General features: G+C 48.4%; 11 protein-coding genes across 11 annotated transcripts; 8 read left to right on the top strand and 3 right to left on the bottom strand.

The window, feature by feature from the left end:
- Positions 1–85: 85 nt before the first annotated feature.
- Positions 86–1,210, top strand: N7479_002701 (uncharacterized protein; the record flags this gene model as incomplete). Its single annotated transcript, XM_057250398.1, has 1 exon — positions 86–1,210. The coding sequence occupies one exon, from the start codon at positions 86–88 to the stop codon at positions 1,208–1,210; it is 1,125 nt and encodes a 374-aa protein (XP_057114830.1).
- Positions 1,211–1,770: 560 nt separating this feature from the next.
- On the top strand, positions 1,771–4,722 carry N7479_002700 (uncharacterized protein; the record flags this gene model as incomplete). The annotated part of the gene is made up of 1 exon (XM_057250397.1): positions 1,771–4,722. One exon carries the CDS (start codon positions 1,771–1,773, stop codon positions 4,720–4,722), a length of 2,952 nt encoding a protein of 983 aa, XP_057114829.1.
- A 616-nt stretch (positions 4,723–5,338) lies between these two features.
- On the bottom strand, positions 5,339–5,961 carry N7479_002699 (histone H3 family protein; the record flags this gene model as incomplete). The annotated part of the gene is made up of 2 exons (XM_057250396.1): positions 5,339–5,685; positions 5,793–5,961. 2 exons carry the CDS (start codon positions 5,959–5,961, stop codon positions 5,339–5,341), a joined length of 516 nt encoding a protein of 171 aa, XP_057114828.1.
- A 505-nt stretch (positions 5,962–6,466) lies between these two features.
- derA (putative ER-associated proteolytic system protein Der1) lies at positions 6,467–7,213 on the top strand (the record flags this gene model as incomplete). Its single annotated transcript, XM_057250395.1, has 1 exon — positions 6,467–7,213. One exon carries the CDS (start codon positions 6,467–6,469, stop codon positions 7,211–7,213), a length of 747 nt encoding a protein of 248 aa, XP_057114827.1.
- A 135-nt stretch (positions 7,214–7,348) lies between these two features.
- On the top strand, positions 7,349–7,882 carry N7479_002697 (uncharacterized protein; the record flags this gene model as incomplete). The annotated part of the gene is made up of 2 exons (XM_057250394.1): positions 7,349–7,568; positions 7,797–7,882. 2 exons carry the CDS (start codon positions 7,349–7,351, stop codon positions 7,880–7,882), a joined length of 306 nt encoding a protein of 101 aa, XP_057114826.1.
- Positions 7,883–10,470: 2,588 nt separating this feature from the next.
- On the top strand, positions 10,471–11,719 carry N7479_002696 (glycosyltransferase family 32 protein; the record flags this gene model as incomplete). Its single annotated transcript, XM_057250393.1, has 4 exons — positions 10,471–10,749; positions 10,812–10,967; positions 11,024–11,383; positions 11,438–11,719. The coding sequence occupies 4 exons, from the start codon at positions 10,471–10,473 to the stop codon at positions 11,717–11,719; spliced, it is 1,077 nt and encodes a 358-aa protein (XP_057114825.1).
- Positions 11,720–12,792: 1,073 nt separating this feature from the next.
- N7479_002695 (uncharacterized protein) lies at positions 12,793–13,539 on the top strand (the record flags this gene model as incomplete). The annotated part of the gene is made up of 1 exon (XM_057250392.1): positions 12,793–13,539. One exon carries the CDS (start codon positions 12,793–12,795, stop codon positions 13,537–13,539), a length of 747 nt encoding a protein of 248 aa, XP_057114824.1.
- Positions 13,540–13,894: 355 nt separating this feature from the next.
- Positions 13,895–14,686, bottom strand: his3 (imidazoleglycerol-phosphate dehydratase HIS3; the record flags this gene model as incomplete). The annotated part of the gene is made up of 2 exons (XM_057250391.1): positions 13,895–14,310; positions 14,368–14,686. The coding sequence occupies 2 exons, from the start codon at positions 14,684–14,686 to the stop codon at positions 13,895–13,897; spliced, it is 735 nt and encodes a 244-aa protein (XP_057114823.1).
- A 423-nt stretch (positions 14,687–15,109) lies between these two features.
- On the top strand, positions 15,110–15,628 carry N7479_002693 (uncharacterized protein; the record flags this gene model as incomplete). The annotated part of the gene is made up of 2 exons (XM_057250390.1): positions 15,110–15,202; positions 15,260–15,628. The coding sequence occupies 2 exons, from the start codon at positions 15,110–15,112 to the stop codon at positions 15,626–15,628; spliced, it is 462 nt and encodes a 153-aa protein (XP_057114822.1).
- A 1,489-nt stretch (positions 15,629–17,117) lies between these two features.
- Positions 17,118–21,008, top strand: N7479_002692 (uncharacterized protein; the record flags this gene model as incomplete). Its single annotated transcript, XM_057250389.1, has 1 exon — positions 17,118–21,008. One exon carries the CDS (start codon positions 17,118–17,120, stop codon positions 21,006–21,008), a length of 3,891 nt encoding a protein of 1,296 aa, XP_057114821.1.
- Positions 21,009–21,950: 942 nt separating this feature from the next.
- Positions 21,951–24,806, bottom strand: N7479_002691 (Pet127 family protein; the record flags this gene model as incomplete). The annotated part of the gene is made up of 4 exons (XM_057250388.1): positions 21,951–23,664; positions 23,716–23,779; positions 23,836–24,553; positions 24,612–24,806. The coding sequence occupies 4 exons, from the start codon at positions 24,804–24,806 to the stop codon at positions 21,951–21,953; spliced, it is 2,691 nt and encodes an 896-aa protein (XP_057114820.1).
- Positions 24,807–25,309: the final 503 nt, after the last annotated feature.

Raw genomic sequence — 25,309 nt, 5'->3', positions numbered from 1 at the left:
ACCCATGACTTTAATACAAAAGTTCCCGTCCGACATGTCCGATCGTCTATACCGAGCCACAGAGAAATTTAAGATCATCATCAAAATGCTATCCTGGTCCCCAAAACGACTGAAGAAGCAGCAGGAGGATGGCCATGGCCGTTGCTACCTCATGGAATTACCTACCGAGCTGTTGCTGGAGATCATATCCCATCTGACAGTGTTGCCGGAGGCTGCGCTTGCCCTGACCAACAAGCGTATGTTCGCAATATCTGGGGAGATCCTGCTCTCAAAATCCCTCCGATTCAGTCGGGACTTTGCGCCGCTTTTCCATCATTATCGCAATGGACATAACTTTGTCACACCCCGGTGGTCATTTCTCAACTTGCTGGAAAACTCCCGCTGGAAGCTATGCTCCAAGTGTTTGAAACTCCATCCTCGAACTGCATTCTCATCCAGAGAGTTAAGGCGAAAGTCAGAGAATCGAACATGCAATGTTGGAGAGTTAGCAGGGGTTGTCGACCTGTGCCCATGCAAGAAATTAACTTTCCGTGACAAACTTGACCTCGCAGATCATGTTCGAGTGCGGCAGGTGACGCTGCAAGCCTTGGGATCAGAATTTGGAAGTCCTGTTGACGAGCGCTCCTGCTGGCATACTTGCACCGAGCAGTATGGGCCAACCCAGCTACGGACCTCTTTGTTTCCAGAAATCAATGACGACAACCAGCTTGTTATTCGCACAGAATATCAACTCACCACCGAGTCGGGCCAAATTGGTAAGGAAGATTATATGACACCACGGTTCGGGTGTGCACATCGATCAGTCGACCTGTGGCTCTCAAGCGTTCACCAAACCACTATATGCCGCCTCTTCGACTCATTCTGCTCGTCTTGTAAGCGCATATCGGTATGCAGTGCATGTAACACGACATTGACGTGCCCACGAAACGCACCATTCCATTCTGAAAAATCCGGCAAAGCGACATATTCATTCTGGACCCAAAGAAGCCTCGGAGGGACAGGTCCAACTCCTGATCCTGCTTGGGCAGCACAACGCATTCATCCAGCCGAACCTTTAGTCAGTGTCGAAAACTGCAATGAGTTGTGTCCTTGGACAGTCCGCGAACATCCAGCGCTCTCATTCGCGCCGAGTATAGAACAGGAAATTATCGATTCCGGAATAGGTAACCAACCCATCAACCAACTTTACACGTACATCAACATGGTTTAACGGATTTGTTCAGCTGCAAGAGAGGCCTTGGGAGCAAGGCCATAAGGAATTGGTGGACCAATTGGTTCATTGTTAATTTCTTCGCTCATTTTCGATTTTTCTCTCGTTTCCGACTTTTCTCAGTATATATTGTATAGGGCGTCGGTTCAGCACATTAGATTATTTATTCTTTTGGTTAGATCAATTATTTAATCGCACTGTCAAATAATTCAATCATTCAGACAAGAAGTGATGGCCACCATAGTGTCTCTTCGTTTGGACATCTTTTGTAAGGTTCTTTGTGAGACTCCTTTGGATATCTTTTGCGTTGTCTTAACCAAGTATCTCATTGAACGAGACGAGAACACAAGCCATAACCAAATTGCAAACATTAAAGACGGCTTTGCCATGACTTTTCAGATGTGAAGTTTACATGTACTGGAGAAGAGTCGAGGTAATCGCGAAGTCCCTTATCAGCTGACCGCCCTGGGGTTTCTCCGGACCGACAAGATCCACGCTCACCATCTCGCGCATTCGACTTCATACTCGATTTATACGAGTATTGTCTGTTTGTCGGGGCGATGAGCTTCCCACCACCTGGTCCCGGCCAATACCCTCATTATCTCCCGCCGCCGCAGTATCAACACGGGCAAATACCCCCGCAGATACTGTACAATAATGCCGTTCCTCCGCCGCCCCCATACGATGCCTATGGCAAGCCAGCAATGTATCCTTCGGCTATGATACCATATCCTTCTGCATACCCATCAACATATACTTCACAGCCGCATCCACAGCAGCAGCAAACGCGTCCTCCTCCGCAAACTCCCCCGCAACAGCCGCTCCAATCACCACAACAAGTTCTCCAGCCACGGCCACAGCCAGTGCCACAGCCAGTACAACAGCCAGTGCCACAGCCAGTACCACAGCCGGTACAACAGCCAGTACAACAGCCAGTACAACAGCCAGCACCGCAGCCTAGACCACAACTTCTCCCTCAACTACAATCCCCCCCTCTCCCTCAACCGCCTCCTCCCCCGCCTGCGCCTCGAATCCAACAAGAAGAGCTGCAACATCAGTTTGTCAATCCAGCTCAACTGTTTGTACAACAACCTCTGCCTACTGCTCCACGATCTCGATACACCCAGCTCTCTCCTCAGTATGGCGAACCGCCTTTTGTCCCGAGTGCTAGTCCTTCCAAAATACCACCGGATGCTTTGCCAGCTCCACCGCCAGTTCTACCTGTTCATGTTGCTCCTGCCCCGCCTCCTATTAGTCCTAAACCAACCACCAAACCCAATCAAGGACAAGCCAATGTCCATATACCCCAAACACACCCTATTATCAAATCTGAACCCACGCCATCCATGATCTCTCCCAAAGTGGAGCCCCAGAAAATAATTTCTACGCCTATTGCAACGCCGAAACGACCCCAGCCTGCTCCATCGCCAGTGACACATGCTACTCCGCAAGTCATGATCCCAGCTCCTTCTCCTGTTGTTCAAGCAAATGTTCAAAACCAGACTCCGGTGAAACAACCTCAACCACAACATATTGAAAAGAAGAGGCAGCTGACTCAACCAAATATTGAAAAACATGGGAAGCCCATGCCTGCCAAGTCTACTAAGCCTCCAGTTGACTATCAGGTTCTGCTATTGTCCCTAGCTGATGAATATCTAAATGCTGCTCACGCTCGTGGAACAACAACCTCATTGACCGCTCGTGAGACGGACGTCGAGGAATATTACAAGTTGGTCGCTACCGGATTAGGCTGCTTGGAGGCTGTCTTGAAGAATTGGCGATTGCAACCTCGCAAAGAAGCCCTTGTTAGACTTCGCTATGCGCGTACATTGTTCGAAGAAACAGACAATGATATCGAAGCGGAAACAGCATTGAGTAAAGGAATCGACCTTTGTGAACGAAACCGTATGCTTGACTTGAAATACAGCATGCAGCACCTTCTGGCACGAATGCTGCACAAGAGTAACCCTAAAGCTTCCCTGAAAGCGGTCGATGGGATGATTCAGGATGTGGAAGCGTACCGCCATGCCGCATGGGAGTACGCCTTTCGTTTCCTCCGAGTATCACTCTCGTTGTCATCTCCGTCACATCAAGACTCCATGCAGGCGTTACATCATCTTCACAAAATCACGGCTATGGCCAGTCGTAACGGGGACAAGGCTGTTTCAGCGATGGCGGCTGTCATTGAGTCACTTGCGCACTTGCAGCAAGCGACAAATTCCGATTCTATCGAGCAGGCGCAGCGCGCTGTAGCCGCCGCGCGAAGCCATCAGCTGAATGATGAACTTCGCCATATTCCTCAACTTACAACCTTGATTCAAATGGTCGATATCTGTTGCAGTCTTCTAGAGTACGACGTCAACCAGTCTGGACAAAAGTTGAAGGCCATGCAGGCTTTGATGGATGAAACACTCGGTGACAGCAACTGGCGTGCCGATGGGTCATTTTCGGTCCCTCTCAACGGTAAATCCGCCGGGCCGTCGTCCATTGACACAGGTGACATCCTGCAGGTTCATAATGGCACATTGCTATTAAGCTTCAACTGGCTTCCTCAGCACGATCTTTATGCGCTTTGCTATTTCTTAAGCTCAATCACGCTCAGCGCCAAGAACTCGTATGATGGCCGGAAAGCAGAGAAATATCTTGAGGAAGGGCTTCGCATGGTTCAAAGCAATTTTAAGGCCCCCCAAGAAATCTCAGAATCAATGGTCAATGCCAACCGTCGGGTTCAGTGGCGTCAGTCCCTTTACTGCAACCTTCTTCTCCAGCGAGTCTTCCTGGCCTGTGCTCGAACCGATTGGGATCTTGCCAGCCAGACTCTCAACGATCTTCGACAAGTCTTCCAAGAGCTTGATTCCAGCCTTCCGGACACCATTGAATGTCTGATGGAATATGCCGCCGGTACCATCGCGCAGGCAACTGGCGATCTCAAGGCCGCGCTGAACATATTCCAATCCCCAATTCTGTCACTAAACCCCACTACTAGCAAAACAGGACGCAATGACCCCTGTCGTGATACGCGCATCCTGGCTAGCCTCAACACAGTGCTTATTCTCCGTGATCTAAGTCACCCGTCGCACTCTCTGCTCGGCGCCGTTCTAGCAACCCTGGAATCCTTCTGCCAAAGTAGTCCAAATAAGTACATACAAGCTGCCTACTTCCTAGTCTGCGCAACTGTTCACTCCGAGTCAACCATCCAAACGAAACAGTACCTCCAGCAAGCTCTGCAATCCGCCACTGCAATCAGCAACAGTCAAATCACCTGCATGACGCTAACATTCATGAGCTGGAAGTACTTCCGCGGTGTGGTCGGTGAGCAAGCCGAGAAAAGCGCTCGAGCCGGCCGTGCAATGGCTAAACGAGCTAATGACCGTATGTGGGCCAGCGTCACCGACGATATGCTGGCTGAGACTCTGGAGAGACAGGGCAAGGGCGAAGAGGCGCAGAGCGTCCGCGAAGAAGGCCAACGCTTAGTCTCGGGTCTTCCGCCTCTTCTGAGACGTCCCGCCTGATTGGCTTTTATCTATTGCTATAAACATGATATACCTTTTTTGTTTTCCTAATGTCTTGGTCCTTCGCGTTTGTTTCAGAAATGCTCTAAGGGAGGCGCTCGTTTACGATACCATTTGATGGATACTAGTACTAGGGAAGGCGTTTGATATTTTCTACAGTTTTGTTGACACAGGGATGCGAGTAGATGGTGTTATTGGCGAATCAAGAAATATCTTTTCGGTACCACAAGCACAGAAATTTTACTTATGTAGTGATATGTAGGAATCACCGACTTGAAAAGATTGATATTCAGCTCAGGGCGTGTATATCACACCACCCTAGAAAGATCATGAATTGCTTCGTTCCCTATAAAGAACACGAACACCCGACATCCATGCGTAATGTACAAACACCATGGTATAAACCAGCCTGCAGTCACAGGCACAAGCTCGACCAGCGGAAACTGGCCGAAACAGTAGAAAAAATCAAAGGACAACTCCGTGCCCACAATACGCCCGCAATGTCCGCCGAGGCCTCTCTCCTAACCACAGAAGATGAAAGCCACCACCACACCGCGAAATTAATATGAAACTCGAAAAAAATGCCGTAAAAATCGAAACAATAAATGGACACAGCTCAACCAAGCCCACCCCAGACACCGCGAATTCTCCGCGCAAGCTGGATATCCTTCTGCATAATAGTAACGCGCTTCGCGTGTAGCGCGCACAGATTCGTATCTTCGAAGAGATGGACTAGGAAAGCCTCAGCAGCTTCCTGCAGAGCTTGGATAGCGAATGACTGCCAGCGCAACTCGGCACCGACGTCAGCGGGGAGGAGCTCGAGCGCGACTTCGCGCACTAGGCGTGCAAAGGGTAGTTTGGCGATGAGTAGGTCGTATGAGCGTTGGTAGCGGCGAATTTCTTTTAAAGCGACGGTGCCGGGCTTGTAGCGGCGGCGACGGCCTGTGGGGGTTGGGTCTCCGGCTAGGGGATTGTTAGATTGAGTTTGTGGGGGATTGATTGCGGAATTGCTCAGGTAGAGCAGTGTAAGACGGTCATTGGGGTTGTGGTGGGTGGAGGGTTGAACGTACGTTGGACGCTGGCGGTGGTATTTGCGACTTTTAATTGCTTTCCTCCCTTCGTCTTGCGCACTTTTGTTGGTGTTCCATCTCCATCGGCGACAGGCGCGGCGGCTGTCTTCGGCCCCTTGCCTTTTTGTGCGCTGCCGGGTGCTGACTTGCCGGTTCTCTTGGGCGGCATTGTGGTAGGGAGCAATGCGCTGTGTGGTTTTTTTTTCGGTGGTGGGGTGTTGAGAAGCGATCAATTGGGCGGTTTATCGCCTAGCAACCAGCGTTCTGCGAATTGCCGCGTTTGTCTCGAGGTTGCCCCTTGCAGAAACCGTTTCCGAGTATCGACGAGATACTAGGCTTGCATACGATGTTCGAATGAAGGGATTGGGATTAAAAATCGTATGTGCTAATAATTAAACAGTCTTTGTTGCGAAGGGAAGGCTGGGGGAGCTGTCAATATGAACTATTTGGGCCTTAGCGTCCCAGCCCCCGTGATTCTCACATAGCACGCGTTCTCGTGTCGTGGCACGTGACGATAAAGTGGCCTACCTGTTCTTATCTCCGTCATACGCTGAATGGTACCCCGGAGGCACTCTGGAGAGCTGTCAGTGCTCATGCTCCTGGTGATCATCCGCCCTCACTCCCGCTTTCTCTCTGATTTCCGCCTCCGTTAGAAGTCACGCCTACCATACGCCATGGCCGCCCTCTGGGAGAACAATGGGCAACCAGGCCAGTTTCCACTCGAGCAATGGTTCTATGAGATGCCACCGGTCACCCGGTGGTGGACGGTAGCCACCGTCGCAACCTCAGTCCTGGTGCAGTGCCACATCGTGACCCCGTTCCAGCTTTTCTACAGCTTCCGCTCCGTCTACGTCAAATCGCAGTACTGGCGACTACTCACGACATTCCTCTATTTCGGACCCCTCAATCTCGACTTATTATTCCACGTCTTCTTCCTGCAGCGCTACTCACGTCTTTTGGAAGAAACATCCGGCCGCTCCCCGGCCCACTTCGCATGGTTGATTTTCTACGCCATGACTACTCTCCTTATCATCTCACCTTTCCTCTCAATACCCTTCCTGGGAAGCGCGCTTTCGTCTAGCTTGGTCTACATCTGGGCCCGGCGCAACCCAGACACCCGTCTTAGTTTGTTGGGGATGCTGGTCTTCACTGCTCCGTATCTGCCCTGGGTACTAATGGGATTCAGTGTAGTTGTGCATAAGATCGTGCCGAAGGATGAGATGCTCGGTGTTGTCGTCGGTCATATCTGGTACTTCTTTAACGATGTCTACCCGCCTCTGCATGGTGGCCACCGTCCATTTGACCCACCTCGCTGGTGGCGCCGTCTGTTTGAGCCCGCACCGGGACCAAACGAGCGTGCGACGGGTGCGGCTAATGTGAACCGCGAGTTTGGGGCTGCGGCAGCGCCCGAGGTTCGATGAGCCATATTGTATTGATCAAGCGTTGCTTTTCGGGAATGGAATCTTGTGGTTCCTTATGGTATCGAACGGAATTTGAAACTAGACTGCTTTCAACGAAAGTCGAGTTTCAATGGTATAAGTAAAGCCGAGGGCGCAATGGATCTGATTCTGCCCTTGACCTCTGCCCAAGGCTGGCTTTGGGTTATTGATATCGAAACTGTGGGCTATGCAGGGAAGGAAGGAAGCTGGACATCAGCGAGTCTCTTGGTCGGGCTTTTCGTTGGATTCGCGCCGGATGAGAGTATTCGACATTCAGCGAGTTTTGACTGGCTATTCATGGAGACTGGCGGCCACATTAGAGCTGTGTCCAAGAGTGGTATGACACTAGCGAGGGGTCTGTCCAGAACAGCTCCCTTTTATCTGATGATGTGTGGGACGTTGCCCCTTGTGTGAGTTCGCTCAATGTGATCTGTGTAAAAGAAGCAAGGATTAGGACTCGGTTTTCTTTTGTGTTTACAAGAGCGTGCATATGTTTTGGCATTGGAATAGCCATCGATACCCGAATTATTCATTTTCATTTTACTCTTCTAGTTATATCGTTTAGAGCTGCATGCAGACGCAGCAGACCTTAAAATGACCATGTATCAAACCTTCGCCATGACCTCCAAAGCCAAGTACGAGAGCATCTGACTTCGCTCTGTCCCTTAGAAACTCTAACGGACGCTGTTTGTTTACTTTCATGTGCTTTGAAGTAAAATATAGTACAGCAACATTGTGCGATTGCATTACCGGTTACTATCAAACCCCCTTACAGGCAGCCATGATCATACTATGCTTGGCTATGCCAAGTCAATTACAGGCCTGCACAGCCTTGATCTTGCATATGCATACAGCGGTATCATCAACAGGTAGACAGTCTACAACATTGGACGTAGTCAGCCTAGTCATCATACCTGGGCACATCATGTTAAGTAGCCGATTATTATTAGAAAGAGCTGTAACACGATCTAGAAACCACGACGTCAGACCAAGGATGCCACGAGGTAATATACATCGTACAGCGCCCAGCGCCCCGTGCATTTCGTGTACATATTAGCCCCATATTAGCCCCATCTTTCCATTGTATTTCAGTCCAAACCAATTTGGTGCCATGCAGCGCTTTTAGGTCGGGATTTTACCCTGCCTGAGGAATAGCCACGTATATCCTAGTACATGTCTGTACAGTGTAGAGTACATGCAGACTTGCTACGGACATAACCTTGATTATAGAATATGGACATGCATTAGGCGGGACCAAGTTAATATAAAATCTGTACCAAAGGAGTAATTCGTCGCCGTTTTTCCCTCCCACATCCCCCGCTTGTGATAAGCATAGTACATATATGGCAGGATCTGCGCAATGGTACTTTACAATTACCCAAGTACCAAAAGTGATAAGTGGGTTTAGCCACCTTGGAATTGAGGGTGATTGATAATGCACTGAATCGGAGTATAATATAGATCTGTCATGAGCTGTATATTTTAATATGTTACAAAGTATGTACTTGAGATTAAAGGTAGTAAGAACGTCAGATCCGACCAAGATGTCTTTAGAACAAAAAACTGGAGTAGTGCCGATCTTGTAATAAATGGTATGACGATAGGCACCAGTGTTAAAAAGAGTTGGCGAATATGGCCAACGGATAATAGGTGGGTTAGGCTGTGGCAACCTCAACAGTTCTGGAGGTTCGGTGTACCATAACCTCACCGTTGGTTATTGTGTAGTGGGGGGTACCTAATGCTTCGTTCCCATGGAAATACATACATAATATATACAATGGATTGTACATTTGTGCACAGTTACATCCATGGTAACTAGGCACTAACTACCTAGGTAGGTACTAATAGAATAGAATTGTGTCTTTTAAGGTTCCATCCGAGGTAACCTCATTCGATACATTTTATAGAAGAATTGAAGGTCTATTGATAGGTACATATCTGTCATATACGAACACGGCCTTAGGCTAATAATACGGACAATGGAGACTATCACACCTGTGGCGGTTCGCTTGGCGAATCGGTGCTAATTCCCACCTGCTAGGATGACCTTGGCCGAGCCTGTGGCCAAGGCGTTTCAAGGCTTGGTTCTTTGCTTTTACGCGTGGGAGTGAATTTGAAGAAAAAAAATATTATTATAATCTCTATGCTTCCGAGGTCCGTACCATATATTTAGTGCACATAGCTAGAGCATTTGCTCCCGAGGTCTTATCCAAGCCTACGGATGCAATCCACGCCACACGTGTGGCGGGAGTAAAATAATACATGTATAACATTTACAATGTACATAGTACAATCTTGTATGGAATACAGGGAGACGGAACACGGAGTTAATTACACCGATGATTATGGTTAAACCTTCTCCGTTAATTAAACTCTTAAGCGGTTAAGAGCGGACTAGTACAATAATGGACTAGTATATGCAAACTAGCCTCGGCCTAAAAAAGGTACGGAGGAGTACTTACCTAAATAGGACTAGTACAATACATCGCTCACCTCGGCCTGGGGTTTTTTTTCTTTCCCCACGGCAATATATTTACAATACAATGACGAGTCCTTGCAAAGTTGGATTATTTTAGCGACGTTGAGAGTTATACACTCAGGGATAAGGTTTTGTGTGTATAAGTAGTGTATATTGAATATAATGATATGGATGACAATTTCAAACAATTCCATAAGACTATATCAAGTACATATGCTCTATATTGAATCCCAAGCTCAAATTCAATGTTTCTAATCTTGAAAGCAACAGAAAAAAGGTTAAACAAATCCCTTAAGTTGCCCCCACTAAAATTACACCAATCAAATCCCACATGAGCCGCTTAATCTTGGAACCACAGCCACCCCTTCTGCTCAGCCCCCGTAATCTTTTTCCCAAGGTTGCCTGTATTATCGTAACTTGTTCCCCTTCGTCACCTTCCCTTTTTTTTTTTTTGCCTCATTGTCATTTTTCTAATACTCTCCTTTCCTCCTTTTAGCTTTAAGTCTCCCCACTCCCGTCACTCCTTATATTATCGTGAACTAGTCCCCTTTTTCAATACTTTCAATACTCCTTTTCTTCCTATCGTCTACCTGATACATTCTATGATCAGCATTTCTTCTTTTGTACATCCTTACATCCTTGACTTAACTATCTACGACCTGAAGGGTCCGTGAAACACTTTGAAATACGACTTTACGACTTAAATTGAATTGTTGGGGTTCAATTGGTTGTCCCCTATTTTTGGCCCTTTCTCTCCATCATGCGGCGCGGTCTCTTGATCTTCATCCTCGTCAACCTCCTTATCCTTTCCTTGCTCGTCCATAGTGTCTCGACGCTGCTGGCCCTACTATTCGAAGATGCCGCCGCCGACGCTATACACCGTGCGGAGCTGCCCTCGCCAAATTCTAGCCTGATCGAGCATCGCCCCCAAATTATTCCTAAGATCATTCACCAAACATACAAGAACGAGACCATTCCAGAGGTCTGGGCAGAAGCTCAACAAAGTTGCATTGACTTGCACCCGGATTATGAATATATTGTAAGTTCCACGAAGCTCACACCCGATCTGTAGAATTCAAGGTTCCTAACATGTGTCACTAGCTCTGGACCGACGAAAAGTCGCGAAACTTTATCGCCGCCGAATACCCCTGGTTCTTGGACACCTTCGACGGCTACAGTTATCCTATTCAGCGCGCAGATTCTATTCGATACTTCATTCTCGCACACTTCGGTGGAACATACATTGACCTCGACGATGTAAGTACACCCCCGCCTAGAGACTATGATTGTTCCGTTTCTAACATCCTTAATAGGGCTGCAACCGTCGCTTAGATCCTCTTCTAGCTTACCCCGCCTGGGTACGCCGCACCGCACCTACTGGTATCTCCAATGACGCTATGGGTTCCGTACCACAACATCCATTCTTCCTCCGTACGATCGAAGTGCTGCAGAAGTACGATCGCCATTGGCTCCTCCCATACATCACAGTCATGTACTCGACCGGACCGCTGTTCCTGTCCGTCATCTGGAAAGAATATATGCGCGAGGTGCCTAACGAGGCTGGGCGCGTGCGCATCCTGATGCAGGATGAGTACAACAGGTTCTCCTGGAGCTTCTTCACCCACCACCGGGGTAACAGCTGGCATGGCAAGGATGCGCGCTTGATCTTCTGGGTAAGTGACTCAAATTTAGTATTGAAATCCGGAACAAATGCTAATATCCCACAGATGGGTCAACACTGGTTCTTCCTTACGGTCTGCGGCTTCCTTCTCGCTGGAGTCGTTGGAGTCTGTCTCTGGTGGAGCTATGGACGTGTCATGCTCTTAGGAGCTAAGTACCGCTACCGCTATTCCAAGGTGCCATCTATCATCCCGTCGCGACTCTCTTCGCCATCACGACTCTCGCGACTCTCAGTCCCCACGATCCTGCGACGCGTCAGCTTCAAAGAAGATGAAGAGTCAGGTGGGGTCACAGAGACCTCGTACGAACTCGGACGTCGCGATGACTAGGATCTAGAGATTTGACTTCTCGACCCGCAACTTCGCCATTTTACAGCTTGTGTATTTGTCTGTAACGATATGGCTTCGGATATGATCTCTGCATCAGCATTTATTGTACAACTTTTGGCCTTTCTTTTCTGTGTTTACGAGCGCATTATGCATGGTGTCTCAATCCTGCGACGGGATCCTGGATTGAATGCTCACCTGGAGCAATTGGGTTTGCTTTTGGACATGTGCGCAGACAAGTGTCTGTGTCTCGGGTCTTGTTTCACTGTCCCCTATTCTTATTATTTTTGTGTATTGATTTGTAAACAAGTTAGATTTCGCTTCTCGGGAGACAGTGGAATTCTATGGACATGCCTCTATGCACTCGGATCAAATATTTCCGGGGAAAATGGGAAAATGATGAATCAATAATGCCTTTCAAATATCTTCCAAATCAAAAAGTAGAGAACTGGAATTATAGTGAAATGATATTTTGAAACAAAACCCCTCCAGGAATCTGATACGTCAATCCCAAAACAGTAGTCTTGAAACCCTAATTTCTCCCTCCAATGACAACACCGTGCCTTGCATCGCCAACGATAAGCTTTCTAAGTGTCCTATCAATCTAGGACTTTGGTATTTTTTTAAAAATAGTACGGAATATAGTTAGCATGTGTTATTGTTGAATCAAACAGGCATTCCATCATTTGGTACTCCTGGATATCAGCCTCTGCCGTCATCTACATACTTCGGTCCACGCCTGGCATTCTCCACGTCCAGCCTACAATGTACACACTACACACAACGGGATATCCTACCTCCGCCTCCCCTTTATATGTCCCAGCTGCCCTGTACAATGCAAGCCCTTGTTTCATGCCTTTTCTGCCTCTAACAGACATGTGCGAGGACTTATAAAGACAATCTGCTTTACTGCTCCTTAGTCCCAGCACAGAAATAAGATCCCTTTCCAAGGTTCTATACTATCGATCTATATAATTCATCCTCGACACTTTATATCCTTGTTATTCTTGTTCCCTACATGATATAGTTACCCAGGAACTTATCGTCCATTCTACTATACCTCCGCCACCCACAAAATGCACCTCCAAACCCTCCTCCTCTCCCTAACTCTAACCTTCACCATCCAAACAACCGCAACACCACTTCCCTTCTCCCTCTTCACACACAGTGCCGCCCTAACAGAATCCCAACTCCTCGCCATCGCCCCAACATCAAAATCCTGCACTAAAGCCCCAGCAAAAGGCGAATGCGCCACAGCAAAACAAGCAGCAAAGTTCATTTCCAAATCTTTCGACAAATACAAAGTAACCTCTCAGGCTGAGCAAGCTGCCATCATCAGTCTTATGGCGTTTGAAAGTGAGGATTTCAAGTATAACAAGAATCATTTCCCCGGTGTTGCCGGACAGGGCAGTACGTACCGAATCTTCCCTAGCCCTAACTCTTTCCCATGCAACATTGAAATCCCATGCAATAACACCCATTTTCCCTACATGCATGCTGACCATGTTACTCCAGCACGCAACATGCAATCACCATCCTTCAACAAAAAATACGCATCCTCTCTACCTGAAATAAAAGACAAACTCCCCGGCGTTAGCAACAGCCCGGGAGATCTACTTGATCTCCTCCGCAGCGATGCTGCTACGGACTTTGGCTCGGGTGCTTGGTTCCTTACTACGCAGTGCTCCAAGAGCGTGCGGAATGCGCTTGCACATGGCTCTGAGACGGGGTGGCAGAGGTTTATCTCGGATTGCGTGGGGACTTCTGTTACTGATGAGCGGAGGGATTATTGGGAGAGGGCTATTGAGGCGATTGGTGTTTAGATGGTAATATTGAATTGGTGTCAGTCAGGGTTTGGGGTTGAGATTTATGGTTTAGGTGTTTTGGTTTGTTTGAAGTTGGTTCTCCAGCTTTGGTGTTGATGTTGATTACTTACTGTGTTTGCTGGGTTAGAGATTCGGTGTTTTATATTTGATGATTGATGGATTACGGAAATCATTTTATGGCATAAAATAGAAATGAAGTTATATTCAAAAGAACCGAACTCATTGCGTTTCATTTCAAGCTAGCCACACGACTGCACCGCTCTAATCAGCACTATGTAATAAGTAGAACCACGCTGTATATCCATCTCATCTCATTCATAACACTTTTATATATCTAAACAGTCCAACCCCCTTACAAAACACCCTTGGTGCTAACAACATCACCGGCACCGACATCACCAGCAACCCTACGCTTGCAAGCATTGCGAATGGCAACAGCAAGCGCCTTAAACGCACTCTCCGCGCGGTGGTGGTCATTGTCACCGTACGTGCAACCAACATGCAAGGTAACGCCGGCAGCCTGCGCAAAGCTCTGCAAGCCATGAGTGATCATCTCAGTGCTCAAGTCACCGATCTTCTCACGTCGGAAACCCAAGTTGATAACTGCCCACGGCCGGCTGGAAAGATCAATGACTGCCCATGAGAGAGCCTCGTCAAGAGGCGCATCGCCGCGACCGAAACGCTCGAGAGATTGCCGTGCGCCAAGTGCCAATGTGAAGGCTTCGCCCAGAGCGAGGAAGGTGTCTTCTGTTGTGTGGTGGTCGTCGACTGGAGGTTGTTAGTATATATTTTAGGGTTTATTATGGTGTCCAGGGTAGAACTCACTGTATAAATCACCCTTCGCCCGAACCGCAAGACTCATCCCGCCGTGCTTGGCAAGCGCGTGCAGCATGTGGTCTAGGAACCCGATGCCTGTGCTGATGGTGATTTGCTGGGTCGGGGTGAATTGTGTGGCATGGCCGGCATCCTTGGGTGGCACAATGCCTTTCTTGGAGGCTTCAGCCTCTTTGGGGTCTGTTGGGGCGGGGAAGTGGGTTGAGGGTTCGTAGGGTGGGAGGACGCCGCCGTCTAGGGAGAGGGAGATTTGGATTTTGGTCTCGTTGGTGGACCGCGAGATGGTCGCGGTACGTGCGGGGAGGGACATTGTGAGATTAGGGATTTTGTGTAGGTTGAATTAACAAATTGAATTAAGTTGGTTTTTTTGGAGATGGGTTCGACCGATAATCGGATTTCTTTTTGGTCTGACTCGTCCGCTGGAGAATCGTTGATCCGCTATTTAGTATGGGGGAGGTACATACACTTGAGACCTTATTTTGAGAACTTATTTTTGAGTAAGTTTTAACACACTGGCTGGTCCAGGCTTTTTTTTCTTGACATCCCTGATATCAATATTGTCCTTGATATTGTAATTAGGGCCTGAAACACTCATCTTCCTTTGCTTGTCTGTACTTTGTTTATCGTCTCGCCGAGCTCGGCTTCGATAAGAACCGGCAGCAATCTCAATTCCTGTCCAAGGCTAGATTTGCCCCTCTTGTTCCCTATACACTTGCCGACTGTATATATCAGGATGTCAGCACCGTCTAGCCAAAAGGGCGGCATTGAACCCCCGGATGAGATTTCCTGGATAGCTGCTCAAGGCTTTATGACCGGCGTTTTCCGCGTAAGCCACCGGGCCTCCAATTCCTGAAGTCCTAGTGCAATTGCTAATGTCCTTAAGTTTGGCTCTGTTTCCATCCTAGCTCATATGATCCTTGCCCTACCCCACCCCTTCGTCTTCTCCGCACCAAGTCCGCCCGCGTATCCCGCGACACAACCCCGTCCACGCCCATCCATCTTCTCCCGCGATTATCTTCGCTCACGACTATTCCACCGTCCCCTGGAAGGTTTCTCAAGCTGGATATCTCCGGGATCTCGTGTCTACCGTGGTCTGACGCCACAATTCAAGGTCTTTCTGCAAGTTGCAGCTATGACTCTGGGTGGTTGTATCTGGCAAGAGAAACGCGTGACAGAATACATCGAGCTAGTGAGACGAATCAAACGTGCAGAGCGAGTGGAAGCCGAAAGAGCACAGGGGAATCGTCGGTAATGAAGAGCTTCAAGATATATTGCCCCCTTAGTTTTTGCAGCTATGTGGGCTTGGAACTTGGAGCTTGGAGCTTTACACGAACACAATACATTCGCCACTTCGTCGGAACCTCCGGATAAGCTGAATCTCATTTCCCAGTCATTTCCCAACCCTGCAAGCCTCACAGAATCGAGGTGAATATTCCGTAGCTGCGCCCATCGACCGCTGATCTTGCATAAAGTCTGTTATCGATGACGCCAGATTCCCGGGGGTGATACCCCTGATTGCCATGCTGATCCATTGGGCTTCATTTTGCGTGGGCCCGAGATATCAGTTACCCCTAACGGAACCTACGGAAGTACCACCATCGTGGAGCGCCGTAAGCGCCGATCATACTTTGGGGGTGGATCCCGAGATTGGCCTATGATCGTGTTGTTAATTGCAGTGTAGATCGTGTAAGGGGCATCGTATATAGCTCCTAAGGTTATTTTGAAGTACAAAGACTGAGGATCACCAATAAGTCCAAGAGTCTGTATACCGAAGATGGTTACTCCGTACAAAGAGGCTAATTTAGTTATACTGCAACAATCCCTGTAGATGCCTACTAAGCGGAACTATCTACCTTAGAAGGCTCTGGTGGAGCGCCTCTTACGTGGTACTTTCGTACTCCGTAAGAGATATGCGAGTCTGAATGTCTTAGATTTCTCACTTTTGGGTGTAAATAAGCGGCATATTGAACAGATTTAATTTAATAGCTTAAAATATTAAGCAAGTCTATCCACTGAAGTAGAATATAAATTAAATATTATATATTAAACCACAGAAACAAGAAGAATAGAAAAATGGTAAAAAAAACCGAAGGCGAGCTGAAACATCTCCAGTTGATCATTACAGTTGGACTGCATCCGTCCATTTCTCTATTCTTTTCTTCCTCCTTTTTTTTCTCTTCCCCATTGAGGGTTATCCCTGTGGATTCACGCTGTTTTCATTTTCACTTCCGCATTCAATCTGATTTCTTATCTTTTTCCTCTAATCTGATCTCATCCTAGGTGGAAGACCTATCAAATCACATTAGATCGCTTGCCTAATATCAAGTATTGTGGCGAGATTTGCCCCTTCCGCAACCATCACTTGATCGCACTGTTGACAGGTTCCTGTGTCTGGGGAAAGATTATCCTAGATATAGTCACTGCTTCTGTTTCAATCGGAAGATTTTTTTCCTAGCTTCTAGCAATTGCATGCTAATTGCTTCTCATGGCGCTGTGACAGTCTGCAGTATGTGCTACCTTCCCCTCATTCTTTCTCCGCTCTAAGCTTCCCTCCCTCTTCACACTTTCAATATTAGCTCCCCATGACTTTTCAAACTGCTAATTGATCCTCAGTACGAACGACGTTGAGGTCGTCAATGAGATAAGCTTACTTTCTCAGTACACTCGCGCCGCTACTTCTCCACTTGACGCAATCTCCCCCCCCCCCCCCCTGCTTCTGTACTAGTCCCCCCGAACCCGACATGGCTGAAATTATCGGCAAACGACAACGAAGAAAGAGCTTGAGTGTGTTCAGCCCATCCCTCTCAATACCAACCCCCCTCCGGCCGGCACTCCATGACCGAACACCCTCGGATGATGTCTTGACCCGAGACAAGAAAACCCGGCGAAATTCTGGCTTCTTTGGCCGCTCTCACAGTCCCAACAGAGGGTCCGATGGATCGAATAACCGTCGCCCTGGGACAGCTGGCTCCGACACCGCTGGCTATTCAGCAACCACACCTGTCAACGAAACAACGCCTCGCCCGCGAAGGAAGTCGCTACAAAAAAAGCGAACCTCGGTTTTTGGATCTCTGAGGTCATTGCACTCATGGGAAGATGATGAACCTCAGAGTGCCTCGGTGGCCTCGGTGACGGACGAGCAAACAATGGCTAGTCCCCGAAATGGGATCTGGTCATCTGCAATCCTCCACCACGGAGAAGTCCAGACGACTGGAGGTATGTGGAGGAAAAAGAGTCAATATTTGGTCCTTACAGATACGCACATTATTCGCTTTAAGAACCAAGGCAAAGCTGCGGATGTCTTTGGTTCTATTCCCGCTTCCTATACCCGGGCTCCGGCTTCCCATCGCCAATCGGTGGCTTCGGTCAGTTCTTTGCAGGACATGCAATTCATGGCGGCTGGAGATGCATCTGCCGGAATCCCATTAAACAGCATAATTGCGGTCTACATGCTGGAGGATGCACGGTTGTCTCCATCGGTCGAGGTAGCCTATCTCGATGAGCGCACACACAAAGCCACATTGGTTCAGATGCAGACATCTGATCTGCAAGAATTAAACCTTTGGATGGTGGGTATTCGCCAAGCCGCCCAAATGGCCAGAGCAAATTGTCCAATGCCATTTAGCAGGGGATCGATTGACTATGTAACTCGTATGCTGGAACACGAGCGAGATTACGACCCGGAGGTGTTCCGTATGTTCAGAGTCATTCAAATTGCGTCTAGCAAGTCAATCACCCGCTCTTCCTCTGATGACCTGACCAAGCTCTCCCCCACGGGCTGCTATCTTGCGATTGGCGCACACAAGCTTCATTTGTTGCCTATGCAGAAGACAACCAATCGATCATCGGTCGTATCCCTGTCAGACTGGGAGTCCGGTACTTCGTTTGGTCTGATGAACCTGACTGGTTTGTCGATGGAGTACGGTGACGATAGTCTACATCTGACTTTCAGGGTTCCTCTCAAGAAATCATTCAATGTGTTCTTGGCCTCTGTTCATTCTGTTGAAGTCGCTTGCTGGATCCGACAACATACTGAATATCTCCGTCCATTGTGGACAAGACAGCCGTACGAATTCGTTGTTCCGAAAGAATTGCAAAACGACAATAACTTCCTGCCTGTTGCTTTAGATGAAGATTATGGATGCTTCGACCGAACGCTGGTTGCCTACTCCGCCAGTTATGACATTGACACATCAAATATTCGATACACAATCGACCAGGAATGCGAGGATGCTCCATGCTTCCGTCTCCTGAAGCCTGCTTCCCCGAAAACTCCACGGTACACCGCTCTTGAACTGGTTGCCGTCATGCGCACACTTCGCTACAATGAATTTTTCCGGTCAATATCGTTCCGCGGAGTCAATCTTGATGCATTGCAGGGCCTTCGTGATATCCATGGGGTTGATCCCGACGTCCATCTCGACCGAGGAGGCGCCTCGGTGCATATTCCAGGCCAGGCAAGTCTGGGTATTCTCTCGCAAGAGGTGCGTGCTTTGGCTCTCAAAAGCAAATGGCTGCGCCGACTGGATTTCTCACACTGCCTTACACGAATACCGACACCAACTCTCGACAAGGGTACTCGTGACCCAGGCTGCGGAATCCCAGAAGCAATTTTCCCCCTGTGCCGCCGAGAATTGACCAGCGTGGACTGGGTTGTGCTCAACGGCATCAAGCTGGGTGAGTCCGATCTGGACTATCTTGTCGATGCGGCTTCGCAAAGGCGCAGCCACCTGCGAGCTCTGGAGGTCGGAGACTGTGGATTATCCGTGCATGATTTAGACCTTCTTCTGTCGACTATCGTCGCACAAGAATCCACACTCGAGGCTATCAACATCTCAGGTGTGCAGGGCCGGCTGAATCCCGATGTACTCCAGCAATATATTGGCTACTTCGGACAAATCCGCAAAATCAATTTATCCCGCATTTCACGGACGTCTGGTGCCGATCCGCTCATCACGGCTGAAATGCTGTTCAACTGGCGACTCGAAGAACTGGCTCTCAGCCGGACGGCTGTGAACCGTGAGACCGTGGATGCTATTGCTACTTATCTAGCCAGCGATCGCTCTCGAAACCTTCGTGTGATTCGTCTTGATCAGTGTGGTCTAACCGGAGAAGACGTGGCTATGTTTATGCACTCGATGTCCATTGGACCTGATGCCCCGCGCAGTCTTCATCTGCATGTCAATGAGAACCGGCTTGATAACGGCTGCTCTCACATTTTCAATGCTATTGCGAAGAATAAGACTCCCTCGCATCTGTCAATGCGCATGATTGATTTCAAGAAAGAAGACCATTTCCGCGAGCTGGTGGATTCACTTCGGAATAACACCACCCTCAAGTTCTTGGATATTTCGAAGGCTTCGCTCCCATACGATGCTAGCCCCGAGACCTGCCGATCGTTGCAGGTGATGCTCGAGGATAATGAGACTCTTGAGGTTTTGGACATTAGCGGTGACAATGCGCATCTTGATGTTGCACGCTTCGGCATTGGCCTCAACCTTGCACTGACTGGCTTGAAGAAAAATACCTCTCTAAAGGTCCTGAGAATTGAGCACCAGAAACTTGGTCTTCAAGGTGCAAATACGCTTGCCTCTGTCTTAGAGGAGAATGAGTCGCTGCGTGAAGTACACTGTGAGAACAATGATATCAATCTGCAGTCCTTTACAGTGTTGGTCAATGGCCTTCGATGCAACCGCTCCCTTCTCACGCTGTCCTGCATGGACCGGGATCGAGTCCTGTCATTGGACAAAGTACGCCGAGAGGTGGATCATGTTCGATGGGAAGCTAGCAACAGCAACCAAGCTTCCACGGCAAACTCGGTCCGTCGCTCTCTGTATGCAGCGATGAGCGTCGGTCAAGGGGGACAAGGGCACAAACTGAGCAAAACACCACCGCCCAGTGTCGCTTTGGCCTTGGAAAACTCTCCATTTGCTAGCCACAACGTTGAACTAGTCTTGAAGTCTCTAAACGAGAGATGGGACATGGAAGTCTCCCGGCTTAATCGATATCTTCTCCGCAACTACAACATTGCCCATGGGATAGAGGAAATTGATGATGATTCTTCCAGTGATGGCCGACCCGGAACAGCAGCGAGCCTGGGCACGATGCTTGAAAATCTCAAATTTGACGTCTCCGTGTCAGCAGATGAGATCCGAACGTCGTCCCCACCAGACGAGTCTCCTGCTGCCATCCAACTCTCAGAGACATCCGACTCCCTGTCCCAGTCCTCGTCGAACAACGAGTCTACCCCCGTTCAACCAAAACGGTTCACATCTAATACACGACGCCCTCATACCGCTGCTGCTGCACAATTCGGTCCATCTGGTTATGGTTCTTCAACCCCGGCCCCTCGCCTAGCTGTCCCAGTTCCAGCCGTGCCCCCAGCAGTTGGAAAGGCAGAGAGCGTCCGCAGTGCACGCAGTTATTCTAGTAACGCCTCGATAGGCGCCGGCAGTGCGCGAAGCGCTTATGGTGTCGCCTCATCTACTTTGAGAGGCTTCCTCAGCGGAACCGCGTTGAGAGAACGTCGCCGTGCGGATGCAGTGCGCCCCTCGCCTGTGTACGTCAACAACGACAAGCCACCTCAGCTAGATTGGGCACCACCAAAGCTTGACCTGGGAGAACTCCAGTAGCCTTCCTTGCACCCATCAACATATCAAAATACCTCCTCTTCTACCCTGTACAGAATCTTCCACGCCTCACCCAACACAAAACGACCCTGGCTCCCGCAGTACATATATACGACGAACCAGGGTTTCGATTGCATACTTTCACCCTTTTATTTCTTCCCCTTCTCCCTGTGAATCATATTTTTTATCTTACTCATTAACTCAACCCCCATCCAATATCCCATTTCTCGAAACCGGCCAGTCGGCACTGATACCCTGGCGTTCCAATTTCTTTTTTTTTTACAGAGGCACCGCATTCTCCAGGCGTTCCATACTCATTGCTCATTTTCAATTCTCATATGCCAATATCTCTTACAAAGGCAATCGATATCCTCCTTGCCGTGTTATTGTGCCCTAAGCCTGTTGTTCTTTGCTATCTTACTCTTATTGGAAGGTCGTGTCCTCATTTTGCGGGTTAGTGGCGTGCATCAGCGGCTAATGTTTATTGGGACTGGGGCTTTGGGCTGTTTTACTATTCATTTTGATAGAGGTGTTTTCTTTGTGGTTGTTCCTTACTCTGGCTTGAATACTGTTTGGATAGGCATTGAAACACCATTCCTTTCTGTTTGATTTTCTGGCCTTGAGATTGTGTAGTTTAAGCGTATTTTGTCTGGAGAGCTGTGTGGTAGATGCTATATAATACAACGTTCAATGTATATATGTATATATACTTCTCAGATCCCAAACAACCACCCTTCCTCCTTTTCATAAGCTCGATATTTGTACATAGTTGCAATGACAGAACCCAAAACTTCCAACCAAAACGCATTCCAGTTTGACTATGTAATGAAAACAACGCCACGAATGTACCAAAAATAAAGTACAGGAAAATGCGAGAGGAATTAATCTAATACTTTACAAGAGAGGATTCCCACCTCACCCCCAATCCTCCATCCCAAAAACAACCTAGACAGTGTGCGTGTGAGTATCCTTATAAACAAGAATCCCACGCTTTTTGTCGTTTTTATCCAGACGCTTCCGGAAAGCACGTCCTTTGCCAGTAAACTTTCTCAAAGTCTGGAAAAACTCGTTTTGTCTGTCGTCTGCGTCGTTTTCTATGACATTATAGACATCACGACGATCTTTTATGCCGCACAGAATTTTATTGGTCTCCTCCACCGTAAGCTCGCTGAGCTGGTAGTCAATAGACCATCTGTCGTATTTGAGGAAGAGCTTTTGGTTTCCCGGTCGGTCCACTATCTCTCCGTTCACATGGTTACGAATTTCGAGTGTCATTCCGAGCACGTTCTCGTCGTATTCGCCCGATTGGCGGTTAGGATTGGCTTCAAGATCGGCCTCAAGATCGGCTTCAATATCGGCTTCAATCTCAGCTTCAGGATTGGCTCCAGGATTGGCTCCAGGCTTGTAGTCCGGGTCAAGACCTGGGATGTCGAATGAGGTATCGAATTCCGGCGTCTCAAACTTGGACTCTGCGGGGAAGGGGGCGGCGGCAGCGGATTTGGCCTTGGCTTCGATGGGCTTTGTGCTCTCGCTATCATCGACCTGATCCGGGTTGAGGAGGCTGTTTGTGACGGCATCCACTTCCGTTTCGTTCGTTGACTGGATGGCTTCGATTTGTTCATCCGTAACAGGCTGGGCGACGATGTACATGAAGGGTTTGAGAGCATCGCGGGTCTCGAAGTGGAAACGCAGAGACTGCTTGGGGAACTTCTGCGTTGCCTTGTCCAGGATCTTCTCCCACAGGCTGAGACTTAGTCTGAATTCCGTGTCTCCGAGGTCGGTATCGGGTTGGCCGTGCAAAGCCTGATCCATCTCTCCTAGAGTGATGTATTGGAAACCGAAGATGCGCTCGATGTTGTGATACGCGACGAAAATGCCGTCCATGCGGCCAACGCGTACCTGCAGGGAATACTTGAGGAAGGCGGCGCGAATCATGTCGAAGTATTCGCGTTCGAAAGACTCCCACCTGCCATATTGGCGTCTGATTTCGTAGCCCATTCCGCGCTCGTACGTGTCAGATTCCATGCGGATCGTAATCACTGCACGTGTTTTCAAATCGAACATGCCTGTACCTGGCAGTCTGGGATCGTAGGCGTCAAGTTGCGATCGCATGAGGAATTTGCCCATGGTGGTGTAGTGATATGACTCCGGGACGCTTGCTTCTTCCTCGGCGGTGATCTTGTTCGCATCACTGCGGCGGTAGCGCTCAAACTGTTCCTTTGGCATTGTGAGTTGCTTTTCCATTGACTTGCCCAGGTGCGAAAGGATACTAGTTCGGTCGTGTTCCTTATCGGCGTCAATAGCGTAAATATCATCTTTCTCATTATAAAGAAGGAACATGGCAGTCGGCGATCGACAGAGACGCGTGAAGTTGCGTTGAGTGCCGATGAAACCCTGGGTCATTTTGGAAGTGTCGACAGGCCGCCACGCGGACAGAAGATAATGGAAATGAGAGAGAACTCCAGTCATGCTCGACGACGAGCCGTAGTACTTCTTTTCATTTTCCTTGGTCAATTCGCAAGCCGTCACATCTTTAGAGGAGGTGATGTACGGCTTCAAGGTAGAATAGTCAAATTCCGACACGGGCATGATCTGGTCCAAATAGGGGTCGAAATTGTAGACAAGAGATCGACGGTCACGCAGCTGGTAGACGCCAGGACTGTCTGCTTTTAGTATATCGATCAATACTAGGGTAAACTCAAGAACTCACTTGAAAAGCACTCGGTCGAGACCAAAGGCGAGGCGTGGTACAGGAGGCATGGGGACTGGCACCTCTTCAGTATAACATTAGCCCATATTCAACAAATTCCTGTCAAGACTCGAAACTTACCCTCCAATTGCAATTCTTTGTACTTCGGGTCCAAAAACCCGTATTCACGATACAAAACGTGCTCTTCAAGAAGAGCTAGCTCATCCACCTTTTCTGGTGGTGGATACTGATCAACAAAACTGGTCCTCCGGCTGGTCTCTAATATTTGAGCGACTACATCGCTAGTGGAATTCAGCCTGAGCGTGCTCTCCTTGAATTCACTGGCCGCCGACGTATCTGCTGGGCCGTCTGTTGGAACCTCAGCTTCGAGTTGGCTTTCTTTCTCCTTTTGCTTCAAAATTTCAGCCGCAAGGTTGGCTTTGGTATTAGCACTGGCCAGCACTTTTTCCTCCTGAAAATTGGCCCTTCTTTCCTGTTCGGCTTCCACGTCCGTTGTCTTCACCTTCCACTGCAAGGCCTTAATTTGTTCTGCTTCCACCCGTGCTGCTTCTGATGGTGGTGTTGCCTCTTTCTTTGCTGCTTCGATCGGCGCCAATTCAGACTCAATTGCTTTGTTGGGTTTGATTTGATCTCCGACTGATTTTATTTCTCTGTTGGCTAGCCTTGTCTGCCTGAACTTCTTGTACTCGTCGTAATGCCGCTTTCTGTAATTCTTTCGTTGCGAGGCTGTCATTTCATCCCACATAGCAGCAGTGAGTACTCTCGGTGAAAGATCATGCAACTTCGAAGTTGGCTTGGGTTCAGAAGAGGCGGCATCTTCTGTCACTGGAATTTGACCCTAAAGCACACACTGTCAGAACCTGTTCTCACGCTGTACTTTGGAATTGAGGACATACATTGGGCGACAGTGACGCTGGAGGTTCGGTTGACGCGTTAATTGAATCAGTTTCCAACTTTATTTCGCTTGAGTCTATACGGAGTGCCGATATGCGGTGGAACTGGCGCAAACTGGGCGCGCCAGGGCTAACTAAAGAGAGCCAAACATGTCGGTTTGAACGGCCTGAGATAGGCCGTAAAGAGGTCCGAAACATTCAGGTCAACGGTTGGTGGTTTAATTTGGAAAAGGGTATAAATGTAGAAGTCCTGAAAATGTAGTCGATTCGAGAATTTGAGAATTCTAGAATTCAATCAAAACCGTCAATACGCCACGGGCGAATTGCCTCTCCGGCTTTTTTTTCTGCCGGAAGATTGTAGTCACCGCTTTGTTATCTCGGTGCCTGGGGTGTCGATATTTGATATCGAAGATAAAATATACCTATAAGTAGTACTCCGTAGTACATGAGAGGATTGGATATTGGTCTGTATATATATGTAATATTTCAATTGGGCTCAAGCACCCATAGTATTATTAAATGTTTACAAAATCCATGTCTCCTAGACTTGTAGCGCACGAGAGTTGTTTATTCGCAATTGTACTCCGTACTCCGTATAGAATCCTGCGCTTTTATCTAGTAGTAGTACTATAATAAAAAATAGTATGAAACATATCGGTGCTAAACTGTCAAATCCATAATCCACCGTTAATCCAAATCAA

This window comes from Penicillium vulpinum (genome assembly GCF_028829585.1).
Source record: "Penicillium vulpinum strain IBT 29486 chromosome Unknown utg000001l_segment0_segment0, whole genome shotgun sequence".
Lineage (NCBI taxonomy): Eukaryota > Fungi > Ascomycota > Eurotiomycetes > Eurotiales > Aspergillaceae > Penicillium > Penicillium vulpinum.
This window is presented reverse-complemented; position numbering and strand designations above follow the sequence as displayed.